Raw genomic sequence first — 18,045 nt, 5'->3', positions numbered from 1 at the left:
TGACGTAGGCCTCCTATAAAGATACTAACTTCCTTCATGATGGCGTCACACATCAGATAAACTGATATTAGGCAGAACTTTTCTGTCCAATCAGGTTTTCAGTATCCTGACAGCGAGTCCCAAACTTCAGGCTTCAGTTCAGGAGTTAACCAACCAGAGGATGGTGTCTCTCTGGCCCCGCCCACTTTGTGTGATGAGGTCATCATCAAACAGAGATACACATACAGTTTATAGTTTTCTGTTTATGTCAAGTGAGACGCGTCCTTCAGGCTGTGACGTCCACATTTAGAAAAAAGGAAAAATGATCAATGATAAGGAGAATCTGTGTTCAGCCTGTCAGGAGATGCTAACAGCCTGTCAGGAGTCGCTAACAGCCTGGCAGGAGATGCTAACAGCCTGTCAGGAGATGCTAACAGCCTGTCAGGAGATGCTAACAGCCTGTCAGGAGTCGCTAACAGCCTGGCAGGAGATGCTAACAGCCTGTCAGGAGATGCTAACAGCCTGTCAGGAGTCGCTAACAGCCTGGCAGGAGTCGCTAACAGCCTGTCAGGAGATGCTAACAGCCTGTCAGGAGATGCTAACAGCCTGTCAGGAGTTGCTAACAGCTTGTCAGGAGATGCTAACAGCCTGTCAGGAGTCGCTAACAGCCTGGCAGGAGTCGCTAACAGCCTGTCAGGAGTCGCTAACAGCCTAGCAGGAGATGCTAACAACCTGTCGGAAGATGCTAACAGCCTAGCAGGAGATGCTAACAGACTGTCAGGAGTTGCTAACAGCCTGTCGGAAGATGCTAACGGCCTAGCAGGAGATGCTAACAGCCTGTCAGGAGTCGCTAACAGCCTGTCGGAAGATGCTAACAGCCTAGCAGGAGATGCTAACAGCCTGTCAGGAGTCGCTAACAGCCTAGCAGGACATGCTAACAAGCTGTCAGGAGATGCTTACAGCCTGTCAGGAGATGCTAACAGCCTAGCAGGAGATCCTAACAGCCTGTCGGGAGTTGCTAACAGCCTGTCGGGAGTCGCTAACAGCCTAGCAGGAGATCCTAACAGCCTGTCGGGAGTTGCTAACAGCTTGTCGGGAGTTGCTAACAGCCTGTCGGGAGTCGCTAACAGCCTAGCAGGAGATCCTAACAGCCTGTCGGGAGTTGCTAACAGCCTGTCGTGAGATGCTAACAGCCTAGCAGTAGATGCTAACAGCCTGTCAGGAGTCGCTAACAGCCTAGCAGGAGATCCTAACAGCTTGTCGGGAGTTGCTAACAGCTTGTCGGGAGTTGCTAACAGCCTGTCGGGAGTCGCTAACAGCCTAGCAGGAGATCCTAACAGCCTGTCGGGAGTTGCTAACAGCCTTTCGGGAGATGCAGGGCCCCGCCCTTGCAGTCAGAAAGTAAAGAGTCCGGCTGCTGCTGCCCTCTGTCTGAATAAACTTGATGACTGTTTGAGAACAACATGTAGAAAATGATTTGCGTGCGAGTCGGCCTCAGAATGTCGGGCCGAGTCACACGTCTGTGTCACCGAGCGAACGCCGTCCCACCGACCAATCAGGACGGCCGTGGGCCTGATACTGCTGTGTGTGATATGTCACAGCTGCTGTGTGCTCCAGGCTGTCCTCAGACCTGGTTTCAGGGCTCGGGTCTGGACCAGGCGCTTGTTTTCCTGTGTTCAGGCCTCACACATCGACACAGATTTCTGAGGGTCGGAACGTGGTTTCTGCCGTTGGTTAAGAAGCTGAGGAATGCATTGTGTCGAAGAGACTCACCACAAAGACGGAAACCTGAACCTGGAGCTCAGCTGCACATCCTGACAGTCTGATGCATCTGTTGTTAGCCGTTAGCTGTTAGCCTGAGATCAGTCAGCATGAAGAAGGGAGAAGGGAATGGCTGCCACCAAACCTGTTAACCTGCAGATGCTGTTAATCTCAAGGATTCTCTATAGTCACATGAACATGTTTACGGTATGAAATCAGGTCTCAGGTCCTGGTTTAATGAGCCTGAAAAATAAGTGTATAACACCAGAGAAAAATAGATAAATAACAAAGATATAAACAGTTAATTACACACCTGAGAGCAGGAGGTGGTCCGTAATATTTCACCTTTGGTGTTTATATTGTTTCCCCTGGTCCTGTACGCCATGATGCTTATTCATTTATCTTTGTTACAATACTTAACCGGCCCGGGGGAATGGAACCCGATCGGGGGACAGAGGGACAGAGGGAGAGCAAAGAAAAGGAAACGGAACAGAAATATGAAGAAACAATCAGAGGACACACTGAAAAAGCAGCAGCTGCAGCTGCAGAAACCAAACTGAAGACAGTCCACGACCTCTGGGGATCCAGCCAGGAGCACCTGGAGGCAGGCGAGCAGAGAACAAACAAACACATAAACAAACAAACAAACAGAAAAGCACAAGCAGCAGCATCACATACAACACGCAGATGGCCTCAGACCACAGGACAACACAACATGCTGCTGAGCTAATGAACGTGTGGCACCAACAGGAAATACCACCTTGAGTTTATCTGGCTTCCTTCCTGTGTGTGCAGATAAACAGGAATCTGTCCCTGTTTCCCTCTGCTTCACTCAGACTGATCCTCCTCGTAGTGATCGTAGCGTTCGTAGAGCTCGTAGCGCTCGTAGCGTTCGTAGCGTTCGTAGCGCTCGTAGCGCTCGTAGCGTTCGTAGCGCTCGTAGAGCTCGTAGCGTTCGGAGTGTTAGTAGAGGTCGTAGCGTTCGTAGCGCTCGTAGCGTTCGTAGCGCTCGTAGCGTTCGTAGCGCTCGTAGAGCTCGTAGCGTTCGGAGCGTTCGTAGAGTTTGTAGCGTTCGTAGCGCTCGTAGAGCTCGTAGCGTTCGTAGCGTTCGTAGAGTTTGTAGCGTTCGTAGCGCTCGTAGCGTTCGTAGAGTTCGTAGCGCTCGTAGCGTTCGTTGAGTTCGTAGCGTTCGTAGCGCTCGTAGCGTTCGTAGTGTTCGTAGCGCTCGTAGCGTTCGTAGCGTTCTTAGAGTTCGTAGCGTTCGTAGCGCTCGTAGCGCTCGTAGCGTTCGTAGCGCTCGTAGCGTTCGTAGCGCTCGTAGAGCTCGTAGCGTTCGGAGCGTTCGTGAGGTCGTAGCGTTCATAGAGTTTGTAGCGTTCGTAGCGCTCGTAGCGTTCGTAGAGTTCGTAGCGCTCGTAGCGTTCGTAGAGTTCGTAGCGCTCGTAGCGTTCGTAGCGCTCGTAGCGTTCGTAGCGTTCGTAGAGTTCGTAGCGTTCGTAGAGTTCGTAGCGCTCGTAGCGTTCGTAGCGTTCGTAGAGTTCGTAGCGTTCGTAGCGCTCGTAGCGTTCGTAGCGCTCGTAGCGTTCGTAGCGTTCTTAGAGTTCGTAGCGTTCGTAGAGTTCGTAGCGCTCGTAGCGCTCGTAGCGTTCGTAGCGTTCGTAGAGTTCGTAGCGTTCGTAGCGCTCGTAGCGCTCGTAGCGTTCGTAGCGTTCGTAGCGTTCGTAGCGCTCGTAGCGTTCGTAGCGCTCGTAGCGTTCGTAGCGCTCGTAGAGTTCGTAGCGCTCGTAGCGTTCGTAGAGTTCGTAGCGTTCGTAGCGCTCGTAGCGCTCGTAGTGTTCGTAGCGTTCGTAGTGCTCGTAGAGCTCGCGCCTCGGGGACGTAAAGAGGACCTGAGTTCAGTGGAGCTGCAGAGATTGTCCTAAAGCAACATGAACCTTTGGCCCTCAGTCTCAGAGTAGCAGTGCAGTCAGGACTGAGGAATTGTGTGTGCGGGCCTCATAAAACACTTATAGCTCTTTATAAGCCCTCAGCTGTTGCAGTGAAACTGTGGCTGGCTGGCAGCCATCTTGGCTCTGAGTCATCGTCCTCTCTGAGCCGGGTGAAATGAACCAGTGACGCTCCGCCGGTGACTCAGAGTTCTCAGAAACACGATGGTTGAACCTGACTCACAAACTGTGACTGTGCCGACCACATGGTGACGCCTGTGTTTCCATGCGGGTGTCCCTGCTCGCTTCTGCATGAATCTAGTCAGAGCTCAGAGGGGGCGGAGCCACTGCACGCCCTAAGACAGTGACACTAATTCTCGGGCAGTTTGTGGGCAGTTTTTTCTTGATGCCTAATGTCGGCACACTGAGCTCCGTGTTTGGTCTCAGAATGCCGACGTAGATCGTACTCTTTGACAACCGCCTCATAACACAAAAGACATACCGCTTTTTCTCCTTGAAGCACAAACAACGCATTCGCCTTCCAATCTTTCTTGAAACAGAACAACTGATGCACATGGAAGGGCATCTGCATCGATTTTTCTCTTCCTGGACATCACTATTTGTATTTCTCAATTCCACTTGTTGGGAAAATCGCATCGATTTGGAAACATTGCAATCCAGTGGCGGGATGCCGTCACTTTGCGCGTAACACAATGCATCGGCATGCATTGTGGGAAATGTAGTTTTTGGTCACTGCACGTGTTTGACTTATTTATTTTTAGACAATCATACCTTTTAAGCACTCGCGGGCCACATAACATGACGTGGCGGGCCACATTTGGCCCGCGGGCCTTGAGTTTGACACATATGCCCTAAGATGATCCGACTGAACATGGGTGTAAAGTGACAGAAGAAGAAGCTGCTTTCTGCCTCTGTGTTTAAACTGTCAACTGCTGAAAAAAGGGCAAAATCTCCTTTAATACTCTCATTCTTCTGTTGATTTCTTTATTTGCACATTTATTTAATCAAGAAAACTGACAGTAAATGAAGCAGAAATATCGATAAGTGAACTTGTTTCTGGATGGTTTTTCTTGTTGGTCGGAGGACGTCTCAGCAGACTTTGATCACGGATGCTTTGGTGTTTCTGGAGCTGCTGACGAGCAGCTTCTGCACAGCAGGTTTATTGCTTCTGTCAGCTCTGAGAATCTCACGCGGCCCGGTGAAATGTGTGTTTGTTCATCTCGCAGCAGACTGAGAGTGTCTCACTGAGGTGTGCAGCAGTGAACTCTGATCATGTGTTTCAGTGTGAGGGCAGGCGGCTGCAGGTGGGACTGCGCTGAGGGGAATAAATGCTGATGCACTTTGTTCCAGAAACTCTGGCCTTTCTCAGGGATCTCCATGTGGATGGAGAGCTGAATAAACTGTTTACTGTGCCGTAAACAGGATGCTGCAGCAGCTTTTCAGGCTGCACCACAGACAGCAGTCGGTTCTCTGGGTCATCGACCCATGACTTCCTGTCACGTGACACCTCCCGGTTACAGATGTGTTTAGATTGAGTTTTGTTGCAGATTCTCTGCTTTGATTTGTGTCCTGGAGTCAGTTTCTCAATCGTCTGCTCTCAGACTGACTCCAGTTCAGTTTGGCTGTGTTCGAAACCGCCTACTGCATACTACATACTGCATACTGCATACTGCATACTACATACTGCATACTGCATACTACATACTGCATACTACATACTGCATACTGCATACTACATACTGCATACTACATACTGCATACTACATACTGCATACTGCATACTACATACTACATACTACATACTGCATACTACATACTGCATACTACATACTGCATACTGCATACTACATACTGCATACTACATACTGCATACTGCATACTACATACTGCATACTACATACTGCATACTACATACTGCATACTGCATACTACATACTACATACTGCATACTACATACTGCATACTGCATACTACATACTACATACTGCATACTGCATACTACATACTGCATACTACATACTACATACTGCATACTACATACTACATACTACATACTGCATACTACATACTGCATACTACATACTGCATACTACATACTGCATACTACATACTACATACTGCATACTACATACTACATACTGCATACTATATACTGCATACTGCATACTACATACTACATACTGCATACTACATACTGCATACTGCATACTACATACTACATACTGCATACTACATACTTCCATACTACATACTACATACTTACATACTACATACTGCATACTTACATACTACATACTTCCATACTGCATACTACATACTGCATACTACATACTGCATACTACATACTGCATACTACATACTACATACTTCCATACTACATACTGCATACTACATACTGCATACTACATACTTCCATACTACAAACTACATACTGCATACTACATTTACGTTGCATCTTGGGTAGTTTGAGTATGAGTAGTAACCTCATGATGCATACCCAACATTTCGGCGAATCTAGTATGCATCCGGGAACTTAAAAAAAGTTAAAGTTAGTGGGAGTGTAGGAGAAGTAGGTGGTTTCGAACACAGCCTTTGTTTGCCTTCTGGTTGGATCGTTTCCCAGAGTTTAGCGGACGGTGATGAGGAAGACGCTCCAGTGATGAAGATCCTCTTCAGTTTGGTTTTAGATGCTGTCGAGGCCTGAGAAATTATTCACTAAAACTTTAAAACTTGACCTGCAACACAACCAAAGAGGAAGTGTTGAGTCCTTTCTAGGTTCTCATTTTCATTCATCTAACCCTGAACTGCAGACTGAAAGTGTCAGAAAGTGACTCGGCTCTGAGCCTCGTTCATAGACCCAATCTTTGTGAGTCTCACTAAAACAGTAAGGTCAGAGTTTGTTGAAACGTACTGAACCTGAACAGTTAGATCCTTACGGTGCGTTCACACCAGACGCGGTCGGGCGACGCGATTACATACAAAGTCAATGCAAAGACGCAATTAGACGCGGATTCGAGCCGGCGGCGCGATGAGGCGCGGTGGGGCGGTGCGGCGGTGCGGTGGCCGCCGCGCGAGTGAAAATATGCGATTCGCGCGAGTTCAAAAAAATCCAACTTTGGCGAAATATTCGCGCCAGACAATCGGCGTTGAGATTCTGGACGACAGTGACGTGGAGACAGATGGACAGGCGCTCCGCAGCTGAAATGGAGTCGTGTCTGTGGCATGCAGATGGGACTGCAGATGGAAATTAGCTTCTAAGCTACAATCTGGTGCAGGTCATCTCTTTACTTTGTAATTAATGTACTTTGCACTTGGTCCCTGACTAAATAAAATAAAAAAATTCTCGGTGGGACGCCGGCTGCAGGCGCTCCGCAGCTGGGCCGCGGCTCTGTTTCAGCTGCGGGGCGCCTGTGGCATGGTGTCCTGCCGAGAAATCGCGGCGCCGGTCCTCCCGAGCGGGTCGTCGGGCTGGGTCCTGGTGGGCCTGGGGTGCCGCTGGAGGCGGCCGTCATCCAGACGGAACTCCTGGAGAAGGCGATGAAATTATCCGAGCTGAATGCACCACCGGATGATGTCACTGATCCAGACACGACGGCGTGTGCGTTTCAGACGAATCTCGGACTGCCACAGCAGCTACAAGGACGCGATCAGCCATGGATAGCCCCTTGAGCTATTCACTCGTTTTTTACTCGCGCGAAAGAGGCGATGGAATTTAATTTACACCTGCGGCAACGATCGCGCGATGAAGGCGGTGCGAATATTCGCATCGCGTTTGGTGTGAACGCACCGTTAGGCTTTAGATCCCTCCTCCAATGAAAAGTGAACAAGAGCCACATCAGGACCTCCTCCTGGAAGGTCTTTCTCACTAAATGTTCGTATTTTCACGTCATCGTCTGAACGTTTGTCTTCAGGTGTTCTCCAGGGTTCCGCTCTGGGCCCGGTGCTGTTTGCTTCCTTGGGGTCATAGAATCGGAACATTTTAAAGCTGTTTCCTGCTATCGTTACACAGATGATGTTCAGCTGTCTGTTTTCAGCCTGATGTCTTTTCTAAGATGCATAAAGTCCATAAAGACTGGATGTCAGACACCTGAACAAACAGGCTCTGGATTCTTCAGTCTGACCCACTGTACGTAGTATTGGTGTTCTGAGCCTGGATCAGCTTGTTGGATCCCAGCAGAGATGGAAATGATTGATCATCTCATCCCGTCCTTATTATTGGAATGCCCTTTTTACTGTCTGAGCAGAACGTCTCTGAACCGCTGACATGTAAGGTCACTTCCTGTGTTTCTTCTTCTTGTGTTTCAGAGAAGCTGTACAACTCTCAGGGTCCGGAGCTCAGACGGTCACTCTTCTCCCTCAAACAGCTCTTCCAGGTGAGAGCTTCCTCATTCAGACGCAGAAAAGCTGCAGGTTCCTTCTCATGTTCGAGTTTTATTGGTTGTTGGAACAGACCGACGCCCAAAACATGCTCCAGGTTATACCTGCTGAAACACCTATACAACTATATCATATCCCACCTGAGGGACTCGTTGGGGTTAGGGAGGCTCCTTTGGACCGGACCCCCGGTGTCAGTCAGTCCCCTCAGGACGTATGCAAAGCATCGCTTCGTATCTGTTTGAGCTGTGAGCTGAATATGTCTCCTGTAGGGCCGGCACGGTATATGTATTCGTACCAAACAGTCACGGTACGGGGGTCACGGTTCGGTACGCGCATTTCCACGCAGAATACACACGGTACAGAAGTTTTCTGAACGCGGAACTGTTATTTTGCAAGAGTTTCCTTCAGGACCCATTTAAACACTGCCACATGCAAGCTCTGATTGGTCCGTAGAGATATACGCTTTCGGACAGAGTAGTTATAAGAACGCAGTTATCAGAACTGTCCTACTCGAATTTCGTTCTGATAACTGCCCTTCCCCAGCGGAGCTGTTTCAGTCGGCATTGCACATGAGTTGGGACTGATGCGCCGCGCGCAGCCGTCCGCGTCAGTGACGTGTTAGCCGTTAGCCGTTTAGCGCCACATTCAACTACAAAACAGAACAAAACAAAACCCGAGAGAAGAAAAAACACCACAAAGAAGCTAATATGGAGAGCGGGGAGGCCACTGTGTTCATGGTCTGCATGATAGTGATATTAATCATGGACAATCACATCAGGCGTCTAACATCGAGGCTGGAAGAGCACACAGAGAGTCAGGAGATACTTTTTCGTTTCATGAAGGAAGAAAGGAGAGCAGAGCGCCGCAGACAAAGGAGACAACGTGTAAGTTTAACTTATTAAACACGCGCCGGTTCTGTCTGTGTGGTATGAGGAAACATTTCAGCCGTGATAGCATGACATGGGGCGTAGCTACCGACCACCACACACCTCCGTCAGATGTGTTCTATAGAAACCATGAAAAGACCCGACCAATTACGTCTCCCAAATGTATTACAACAACCCCTGGATACGAATACATGCAGAGCAAAAACAGTTACCGAAGCAATTGGAATTTACATCGCATCTGCTATGCGCCCATATTCCACTGTAGAAGAGGCAGGATTCAGATATCTATTACATGTGCTCGAACCTCGCTACACGCCTCCTTCGGCACTGTACCGAAAATGTACCGAACCGTAGGGTCCGTACCGAGGTACGTACCGAACCGTGAGTTTTTTGTACCGTTCCACCCCTAGTCTCCTGTGAGGAGGCTCGTAGCGCCTTACAGACGAACTGAGGGATCAGAGGAGTGAGACTTTGTGCTCTGTGTCTGCAGGACGATAAAGACCTGGTTCCAGAGTTCGTGGCTTCTGAGGGTTTGACCTGCTTCATTAAGGTTGGAGCAGAGGCCGACCACAACTACCAGAACTACATCCTGAGAGGTGAGGCTCCACCCAACACTGACCGTTAGCAGGAGGCTCCACCCAACAAACAAACCGTTAGCAGCAGGCTACACCCAACACTGACCGTTAGCAGGTGGCTACACCCAACACTGACCGTTAGCAGGTGGCTACACCCAACAAACAAACCGTTAGCAGGAGGCTACACCCAACACTGACCGTTAGCAGGTGGCTACACCCAACAAACAAACTGTTAGCAGGAGGCTACACCCAACACTGACCGTTAGCAGGAGGCCATACCCAACACTGACCGTTAGCAGGAGACTATACCCAACAAACAAACCGTTAGCAGGAGGCTACACCCAACACTGACCGTTAGCAGGAGGCTCCACCCAACACTGACCGTTGGCAGGAGGCTCCACCCAACACTGACCGTTGGCAGGAGGCTACACCCAACACTGACCATTAGCAGGAGGCTATACCCAACACTGACCATTAGCAGGAGACTACACCCAACACTCTGACCATTAGCAGGAGGCTACACCCAACACTGACCGTTAGCAGGAGGCTACACCCAACACTGACCATTAACAGGAGGCTATACCCAACACTGACCATTAGCAGGAGGCTATACCCAACACTGACCGTTAACAGGAGGCTACACCCAACAAACAAACCGTTAGCAGGAGGCTACACCCAACACTGACCGTTAGCAGGTGGCTACACCCAACACTGACCGTTAGCAGGTGGCTACACCCAACAAACAAACCGTTAGCAGGAGGCTATACCCACCACTGACCGTTAGCAGGAGGCTATACCCAACACTGACCGTTAGCAGGAGGCTATACCCAACACTGACCGTTAGCAGGAGGCTCCACCCAACACTGACCGTTGGCAGGAGGCTCCACCCAACACTGACCGTTGGCAGGAGGCTCCACCCAACACTGACCGTTAGCAGGAGGCTATACCCAACACTGACCGTTAGCAGGAGGCTACCCCCAACACTGACCGTTAGCAGGTGGCTACACCCAACACTGACCGTTAGCAGGAGGCTACACCCTACACTGACCGTTAGCAGGAGGCTATACCCAACACTGACCATTAGCAGGAGGCTACACCCTACACTGACCGTTAGCAGGAGGCTATACCCAACACTGACCGTTAGCAGGAGGCTAAAAACTCTCACTGATGGAACTAGCTTCAGTGGCTGCTCTGATCAGTTTCTAAAGAACCCGTCAGAAATGATTCTCAGCAGCTGGCGACGTGCTGGAAAACTTTGAGTCATTTCCTGTTGGTGTCTGAAAGTTTTCCACAGTGGGAAGGTTCAGGTTTGTCAGGGTCACAGAGGATGGAGCTTCAGTGTTCGGGGCTGCAGCCCCAGCAGCCCCAGCAGCCCCAGCAGCCGGCCCAATAATCCATCCACTGCGGCTTCAGAGGATGGAAACAGCTTCGGCTTCACACGTCCAGAAAAGCCACAGAGCAGAGTCAGCGCTGCAGATTATATGTTCCTGAGCAGCAGCTGGAGCCGAGCGTGGAAACATCATCTGTGTGTGTGTGTGTGTGTGTGTGTGTGTGTGTGTGTGTGTGTGTGTGTGTGTGTGTGTCCTCAGCTCTCAGTCAGATCATGCTGTTCGTGGACGGCATGAACGGCGTGATCAACCACAACGAGACGGTACAGTGGCTGTACACGCTGACGGGAAGTCTGGTGAGTCAGCACCGTGCAGCACACTGATGCAACACAGCTGGATACTCAGTCACCCATCACATCAAACACACACATTCATGTTCACCAGGTACACAAAAACACCTTCAGAGAAGCTAAAAAACCAGGTACACCCACAGCAGCCCAGATGTTTGTCCACACAGTCAGACGCTGATGTTCAGGCCTTCCCGTGGCCACAGATGTCATGTGATCTGACATTAATCTGTTCTGTGTACCACCTGAGCTCCTCCCCAGACCCGGAGCAGTTCCACCAGCGGGGCAGCAGCGCCCCCTGCTGGACCAACGCTGAACCTCTTCCTGTCTCCTCAGTCTCGTCTGGTGGTGAAAACGTCTCTGAAGCTGCTCATCGTCTTTGTCGAGTATTCAGAGTCCAACAGTCCTCTGCTGATTACCGCCGTCAACACCGTGGACGGAAGGAGAGGTAAACACCCACGCTGGGTTCAGAGGTCAAAGGTCAGGGCCAACCGTTCAGCCTCAGTCTGCAGCTTTATCCGTTAGATATTGATTCTGACTCATCAGCTAATCAGTGATATCTGCTTCTGGAAATAAAAGCCTGTGAGCAACAGACTTTTACAAAATAAAAGCCTGTCAGCAGCAGACTTTTACAAAATAAAAGCCTGTGAGCAGCAGACTTTTACAAAATAAAAGCCTGTGAGAAACAGACTTTTACAAAATAAAAGCCTGTGAGAAACAGACTTTTACAAAATAAAAGCCTGTGAGCAGCAGACTTTTACAAAATAAAAGCCTGTCAGCAGCAGACTTTTACAAAATAAAAGCCTGTGAGCAGCAGACTTTTACAAAATAAAAGCCTGTGAGAAACAGACTTTTACAAAATAAAAGCCTGTGAGCAACAGACTTTTACAAAATAAAAGCCTGTCAGCAGCAGACTTTTACAAAATAAAAGCCTGTGAGCAGCAGACTTTTACAAAATAAAAGCCTGTGAGAAACAGACTTTTACAAAATAAAAGCCTGTGAGAAACAGACTTTTACAAAATAAAAGCCTGTGAGCGACAGACTTTTACAAAATAAAAGCCTGTGAGCGACAGACTTTTACAAAATAAAAGCCTGTGAGCAACAGACTTTTACAAAATAAAAGCCTGTGAGCAACAGACTTTTACAAAATAAAAGCCTGTGAGCAACAGACTTTTACAAAATAAAAGCCTGTGAGCAGCAGACTTTTACAATAATAAAATAAATAATGAAACAGGGGTGGCATCAGACAGCTCTTTGCTGCATGTTGTTCCCCCTCTCTCTGCCCCCTGCTTCCTGTCTTTCTGAACTTTCCATTAAAGGCACAAATTTCCCCCCAATTTTTTTTTAAATTTAAAAATAAATAAAGAAAAACTGCGTTAATGCGCGATGAAATATTTATCGGCGTTAAATAATTAACGAGTTAACGCGATAAAAACGAGTTAACTCGCCCAGCTCTAGTTTAAACCAATGAGAAGGATTTTTATTGGTTAAAATCAAACTGCATCAGATCTGTTCATCTTCACATCACCTGAGAACAACTGAAACTCTTTTTCTGAGGACAGAAGACACGAACTCTTTCCAGCCAGATCTGAGTGTTTGATGTTTTTTCTGTTTCTTCTTTATTTGCTGCAAACGGCCTTTAAAGCAGAAATCCACCTGCAGCTCAGCTTTAATGACACAGTCAGAACACCTGCTCCACTCAGAGCCGATGACCAGTTAAGGCTGATTCATACTCGGCGCAAACGCACAACTGTTCTGGCTCGAGAACCATTAATGACGTCATCGAAAGCGCCAGCCCCTTCACAGTTCCTTCAGCTCATAAGCGCAGTTTGCGCCGAGAATGCGTCACATTTGCAGTTCTCTCCAGACCAGCGGGCGTCACTGTTGAGGAAACAAGCTGAAAAGCATACGAAGAAAGCATACACAATGCCACCTGTGGTGTCACGTCAGCAGAGGCTGGCACATCTGATGGAATGAATTTACTCTGGGTGTAGAACTGTATATGTATCTCAGAGCTAAGCGGCTGCGGCAAAAACAGAAGAGAAGGTGGAATGTTCGTCCTTTGCAACAAGACGAACTTTGTCAAACGTTGTCCCAGTGTGACTTCATAGACGTGTCGTACAGATGTTTGTAGAGGCGCACCCTCTCGGTCACCGCGGTCTCTGCAGTGTTCATTTTTTCTTTTTCTTGGTCAGCTGTTTCCGGTTGAGCGCGCGCGAAGTCAGAAAAAAAGTTGTGTGCGCGCCCTTGCGCCGCGCGAGGATTTTCTAGCTTGCGACGGGGGGCGTGGCGGAATTTTGGGACACGTGACCGTTTGCGCCATTTGCGACCAGCTAGTATGAGCGAGGTTGCGCCGAGTAAGAATCAGCCTTTAGTGACACCATCAGTTGGGGTTAGTTAAAGCAGTTAACCTGACCCGTCCTCTGCTGTACGGGCCCCATCATCAAAGCTGTTGCCGTGGTTACTGCATCAAGCGTGTGTTGTTGCAGGTGTGAAGCCGTGGAGTTATGTGATGGATGTCCTGGAGGAGAAGAACGGCGCCGACACCGAGCTGCTCATGTTCACCATGACGCTCATCAACAAGGTGAAGAAAATATTCAGTTTTATTATAAAACATTCCGTTTTATCAGCAAATATTCCGTTTTATCAGCAAATATTCCGTTTTATTATAAAACATTCAGTTTTATCAGCAAATATTCAGTTTTATTATAAAACATTCAGTTTTATCAGCAAATATTCAGTTTTATCAGCAAACATTCAGTTTTATCAGCAAATATTCCGTTTTATCAGCAAATATTCAGTTTTATCAGCAAATATTCCGTTTTATCAGCAAATATTCCGTTTTATCAGCAAATATTCCGTTTTATCAGAAAACATTCAGTTTTATCAGCAAACATTCAGTTTTATCAGCAAATATTCAGTTTTATCAGAAAACATTCAGTTTTATCAGCAAATATTCAGTTTTATCAGCAAACATTCAGTTTTATCAGCAAATATTCAGTTTTATTATAAAACATTCAGTTTTATCAGCAAATATTCAGTTTTATCAGCAAACATTCAGTTTTATCAGCAAACATTCCGTTTTATCAGCAAATATTCAGTTTTATTATAAAACATTCAGTTTTATCAGCAAATATTCCGTTTTATCAGCAAATATTCCGTTTTATCAGCAAACATTCAGTTTTATCAGCAAACATTCAGTTTTATCAGCAAATATTCCGTTTTATCAGCAAACATTCAGTTTTATCAGCAAATATTCCGTTTTATCAGCAAATATTCCGTTTTATCAGCAAACATTCAGTTTTATCAGCAAATATTCAGTTTTATTATAAAACATTCAGTTTTATCAGCAAATATTCCGTTTTATCAGCAAACATTCAGTTTTATCAGCAAATATTCCGTTTTATCAGCAAACATTCCGTTTTATCAGCAAATATTCAGTTTTATTATAAAACATTCAGTTTTATCAGCAAATATTCCGTTTTATCAGCAAATATTCCGTTTTATCAGCAAATATTCCGTTTTATCAGCAAATATTCCGTTTTATCAGCAAACATTCAGTTTTATCAGCAAATATTCCGTTTTATCAGCAAACATTCAGTTTTATCAGCAAATATTCCGTTTTATCAGCAAATATTCCGTTTTATCTGCAAACATTCAGTTTTATCAGCAAATATTCCGTTTTATCAGCAAATATTCCGTTTTATCAGCAAATATTCAGTTTTATCAGCAAACATTCCGTTTTATCAGCAAACATTCAGTTTTATCAGCAAATATTCCGTTTTATCAGCAAATATTCCGTTTTATCTGCAAACATTCCGTTTTATCAGCAAATATTCCGTTTTATCAGCAAATATTCAGTTTTATCAGCAAACATTCAGTTTTATCAGCAAACATTCAGTTTTATCAGCAAATATTCCGTTTTATCAGCAAATATTCCGTTTTATCAGCAAACATTCAGTTTTATCAGCAAATATTCCGTTTTATCAGCAAATATTCAGTTTTATCAGCAAACATTCAGTTTTATCAGCAAATATTCCGTTTTATCAGCAAATATTCCGTTTTATCTGCAAACATTCAGTTTTATCAGCAAATATTCAGTTATATCAGCAAATATTCAGTTATATCAGCAAACATTCAGTTTTATCAGCAAATATTCCGTTTTATCTGCAAATATTCAGTTATATCAGCAAATATTCAGTTTTATCAGCAAACATTCCGTTTTATCAGCAAATATTCAGTTTTATCAGAAAACATTCAGTTTTATCAGCAAACATTCAGTTATATCAGCAAATATTCAGTTATATCAGAAAACATTCAGTTTTATCAGCAAACATTCAGTTTTATCAGCAAACATTCAGTTTTATCAGCAAACATTCAGTTATATCAGCAAATATTCAGTTATATCAGCAAACATTCAGTTATATCAGCAAATATTCAGTTATATCAGCAAATATTCAGTTATATCAGCAAACATTCAGTTTTATCAGCAAACATTCAGTTTTATCAGAAAACATTCAGTTTTATCAGCAAACATTCAGTTATATCAGCAAACATTCAGTTTTATCAGCAAACATTCAGTTTTATCAGAAAATATTCAGTTTTATCAGCAAATATTCAGTTATATCAGCAAACATTCAGTTATATCAGCAAATATTCAGTTTTATCAGCAAATATTCAGTTTTATAAGGTAAACGATGTAAAAATCTGGGTCCAAAGTGTTCTGGGGCAACAAACTAGCTGTAAAAGCAGTGGTTCAGTCTCCTGAGAACAGTGATGGCCTCACACTCCCCAACTTTAGGGGATGTTATTTGGCAGCTAATGTGCGAAAATGTCCGTGTTGGATGGATGATGTCACTAACTTCACCAACTGATTGGTTTCCTCACGTTTCATAGATAAACAGAGTTGGGTGTCATCAGCATAGCACTGAAAATGTTTTTTCCTGATGATGTCGTACAAAGAAAACAGAATAGGTCCCAGTCTAGAACCCTGTGGAACACCAGTAATAACTGGTGTGTGTCGAGGACACAACATGCAGATGTGGAAATGGAAATCGATGAGATGAATATGACTTTAACCAGTCCAAAGCAGTGTTTCTGATAAGTTGTTGTGTTCAATGTGATCAGCACAGAGACTAAACCTCTGTCAGAGGCATGAGGCGGCCATCTTTAACTGGTGTGGTTTCAGTTCTGTGGTGGACTGAAGCTCAGACCTTTACTCTGAAAATGGAAGTTATGTTAAAACAGTTGAGTGTAGTTTTTAAACATTTTAATGACGGCTAACTTAAAGGCCTGTGGTACACAGTAGATATATAAAAAAAGACCCTTAAACAGTGGTTGAAAACAACCCAGACATAAGTATTCAGTTTCTCTCATGGGTCACCTCTCCGTCTTTTCCATTTTGTGTACAGACTCTTAACTTTGATGTGAATTAGTGTTTGTTTTTTTTTGTTTTTGTTTTTGTTTTTTTTAAATGTCAGATTTCTGCATGTTATATCCATTTGTCATGGTGTATTGTCTGTATGTTTTTTTTATGATACCTGCCTTAGGACAACGGATGAAATTTAGCAACTGTGCTAATTCTGGCATATTTACATTGATGCTCTGCTGATATGTTGATTAATGTGCAGTGTCCTAATCAAATTAATAATAAATAAATAATAGATGGAGACATACTGATCTGATCGAGTGTTGAATAGAGGTAAAACACTTTAAAAGAGTGATGTGGAATTTAACACGCAGGTTGATGGCAACAACTCGGTGTGAGAAAAACTGAGTCAAAATGAGTTTTTTCCTCATTTTAAAGAGTCTCAGCTTCAGCCTGTTGAGTTGTCAGGATGAAACGGATGAATAAGTGATGGATGGGGTTCAGTCAGAACAAACAGTGAACAGCAGGCTGTGTTTCTCAGACTCTGGCCGTGCTCCCGGACCAGGACTCGTTCTACGATGCGACGGACTGTCTGGAGCAGCTGGGAATGGAGACCATCATCCACAAACACATGAGCAACAAGGGGACGGAGCCGGACCTCCGAGCTCAGTTCAGCATTTACGAGGTAACAGCAACCCGACCGTTAAAATGGAAACAGTTCTTTTTACTGTGTCTGTATTTACGGGATTTTACAGCCAAAGTGCAGAATAACAGAGCCGGGATGTCCCACAGTCTGTTGAACATTTCATGGAGATAACAGGAGTTTCTGACAGAAGTGTTTGTGTGTGCAGGCGGCTCTGCGGGACGAAGACGGCGAGATGGACGACTCCTCCCCCCACCTCCGTAAAGAGAGAAGAAAGATGGCCGCCGGTGAGCAGGAGGGACGCAGGAGCCGCCGCTCATCCAGCCAAAACCTCCCGGATCTCCTGCCCTCCTCCCCCTCCACCACCCCTCCTGCAGTTGTCTCCCCCTCCTCCACCTACTCCCCCACCCTCTCCTCCCCCAGCCCCACGCCAGGACTCGATAGCAGGGCTTCATCCCCGCTGACCTCGGATCCTGGCAGCTCCACCTCCAGCCCGTCCGTGTCCCAGAGAGGATCTCCTCTGCCCCCCCACACGGCCGCCAATGGCTCTGCAACCACGGAGATGGAGACCAAGGCGCCGCTTAGCCCGTAAGCTGAAAACCACTAAATAAATGCAAAAAACAAACTCAGACAAGCTGAAAAACAACCTCAGAGAAGCTGAAAAACAACCTCAGAGAAGCTAAAAACAACCTCAGAGAAGCTAAAAACAACCTCAGAGAAGCTGAACAACAACCTCAGAGAAGCTAAAAACAACCTCAGAGAAGCTAAAAACAACCTCAGAGAAGCTAAAAGCTAAAAAAACAACCTCAGAGAAGCTAAAAAACAACCTCAGAG

General features: G+C 46.1%; 1 protein-coding gene across 1 annotated transcript in view; it reads left to right on the top strand.

Moving 5' to 3' along the window:
• LOC142382694 (FH1/FH2 domain-containing protein 3-like) overlaps positions 1 to 17,820 on the top strand; it is a 37,150-nt gene extending 19,330 nt beyond the window's left edge. Inside the window, exons 4-10 of the mRNA XM_075468817.1 lie at positions 7,992 to 8,059; positions 9,441 to 9,546; positions 11,115 to 11,209; positions 11,537 to 11,648; positions 13,690 to 13,784; positions 17,110 to 17,253; positions 17,420 to 17,820. Of these exons, the coding sequence (XP_075324932.1) occupies positions 7,992 to 8,059; positions 9,441 to 9,546; positions 11,115 to 11,209; positions 11,537 to 11,648; positions 13,690 to 13,784; positions 17,110 to 17,253; positions 17,420 to 17,803 (1,004 nt within the window). The 3' untranslated portion in view covers positions 17,804 to 17,820. The remainder of the gene's footprint in view (positions 1 to 7,991; positions 8,060 to 9,440; positions 9,547 to 11,114; positions 11,210 to 11,536; positions 11,649 to 13,689; positions 13,785 to 17,109; positions 17,254 to 17,419) is intronic.
• Positions 17,821 to 18,045: the final 225 nt, after the last annotated feature.

This window comes from Odontesthes bonariensis, chromosome 1, assembly GCF_027942865.1.
Source record: "Odontesthes bonariensis isolate fOdoBon6 chromosome 1, fOdoBon6.hap1, whole genome shotgun sequence".
NCBI lineage: Eukaryota > Metazoa > Chordata > Actinopteri > Atheriniformes > Atherinopsidae > Odontesthes > Odontesthes bonariensis.
This window is presented reverse-complemented; position numbering and strand designations above follow the sequence as displayed.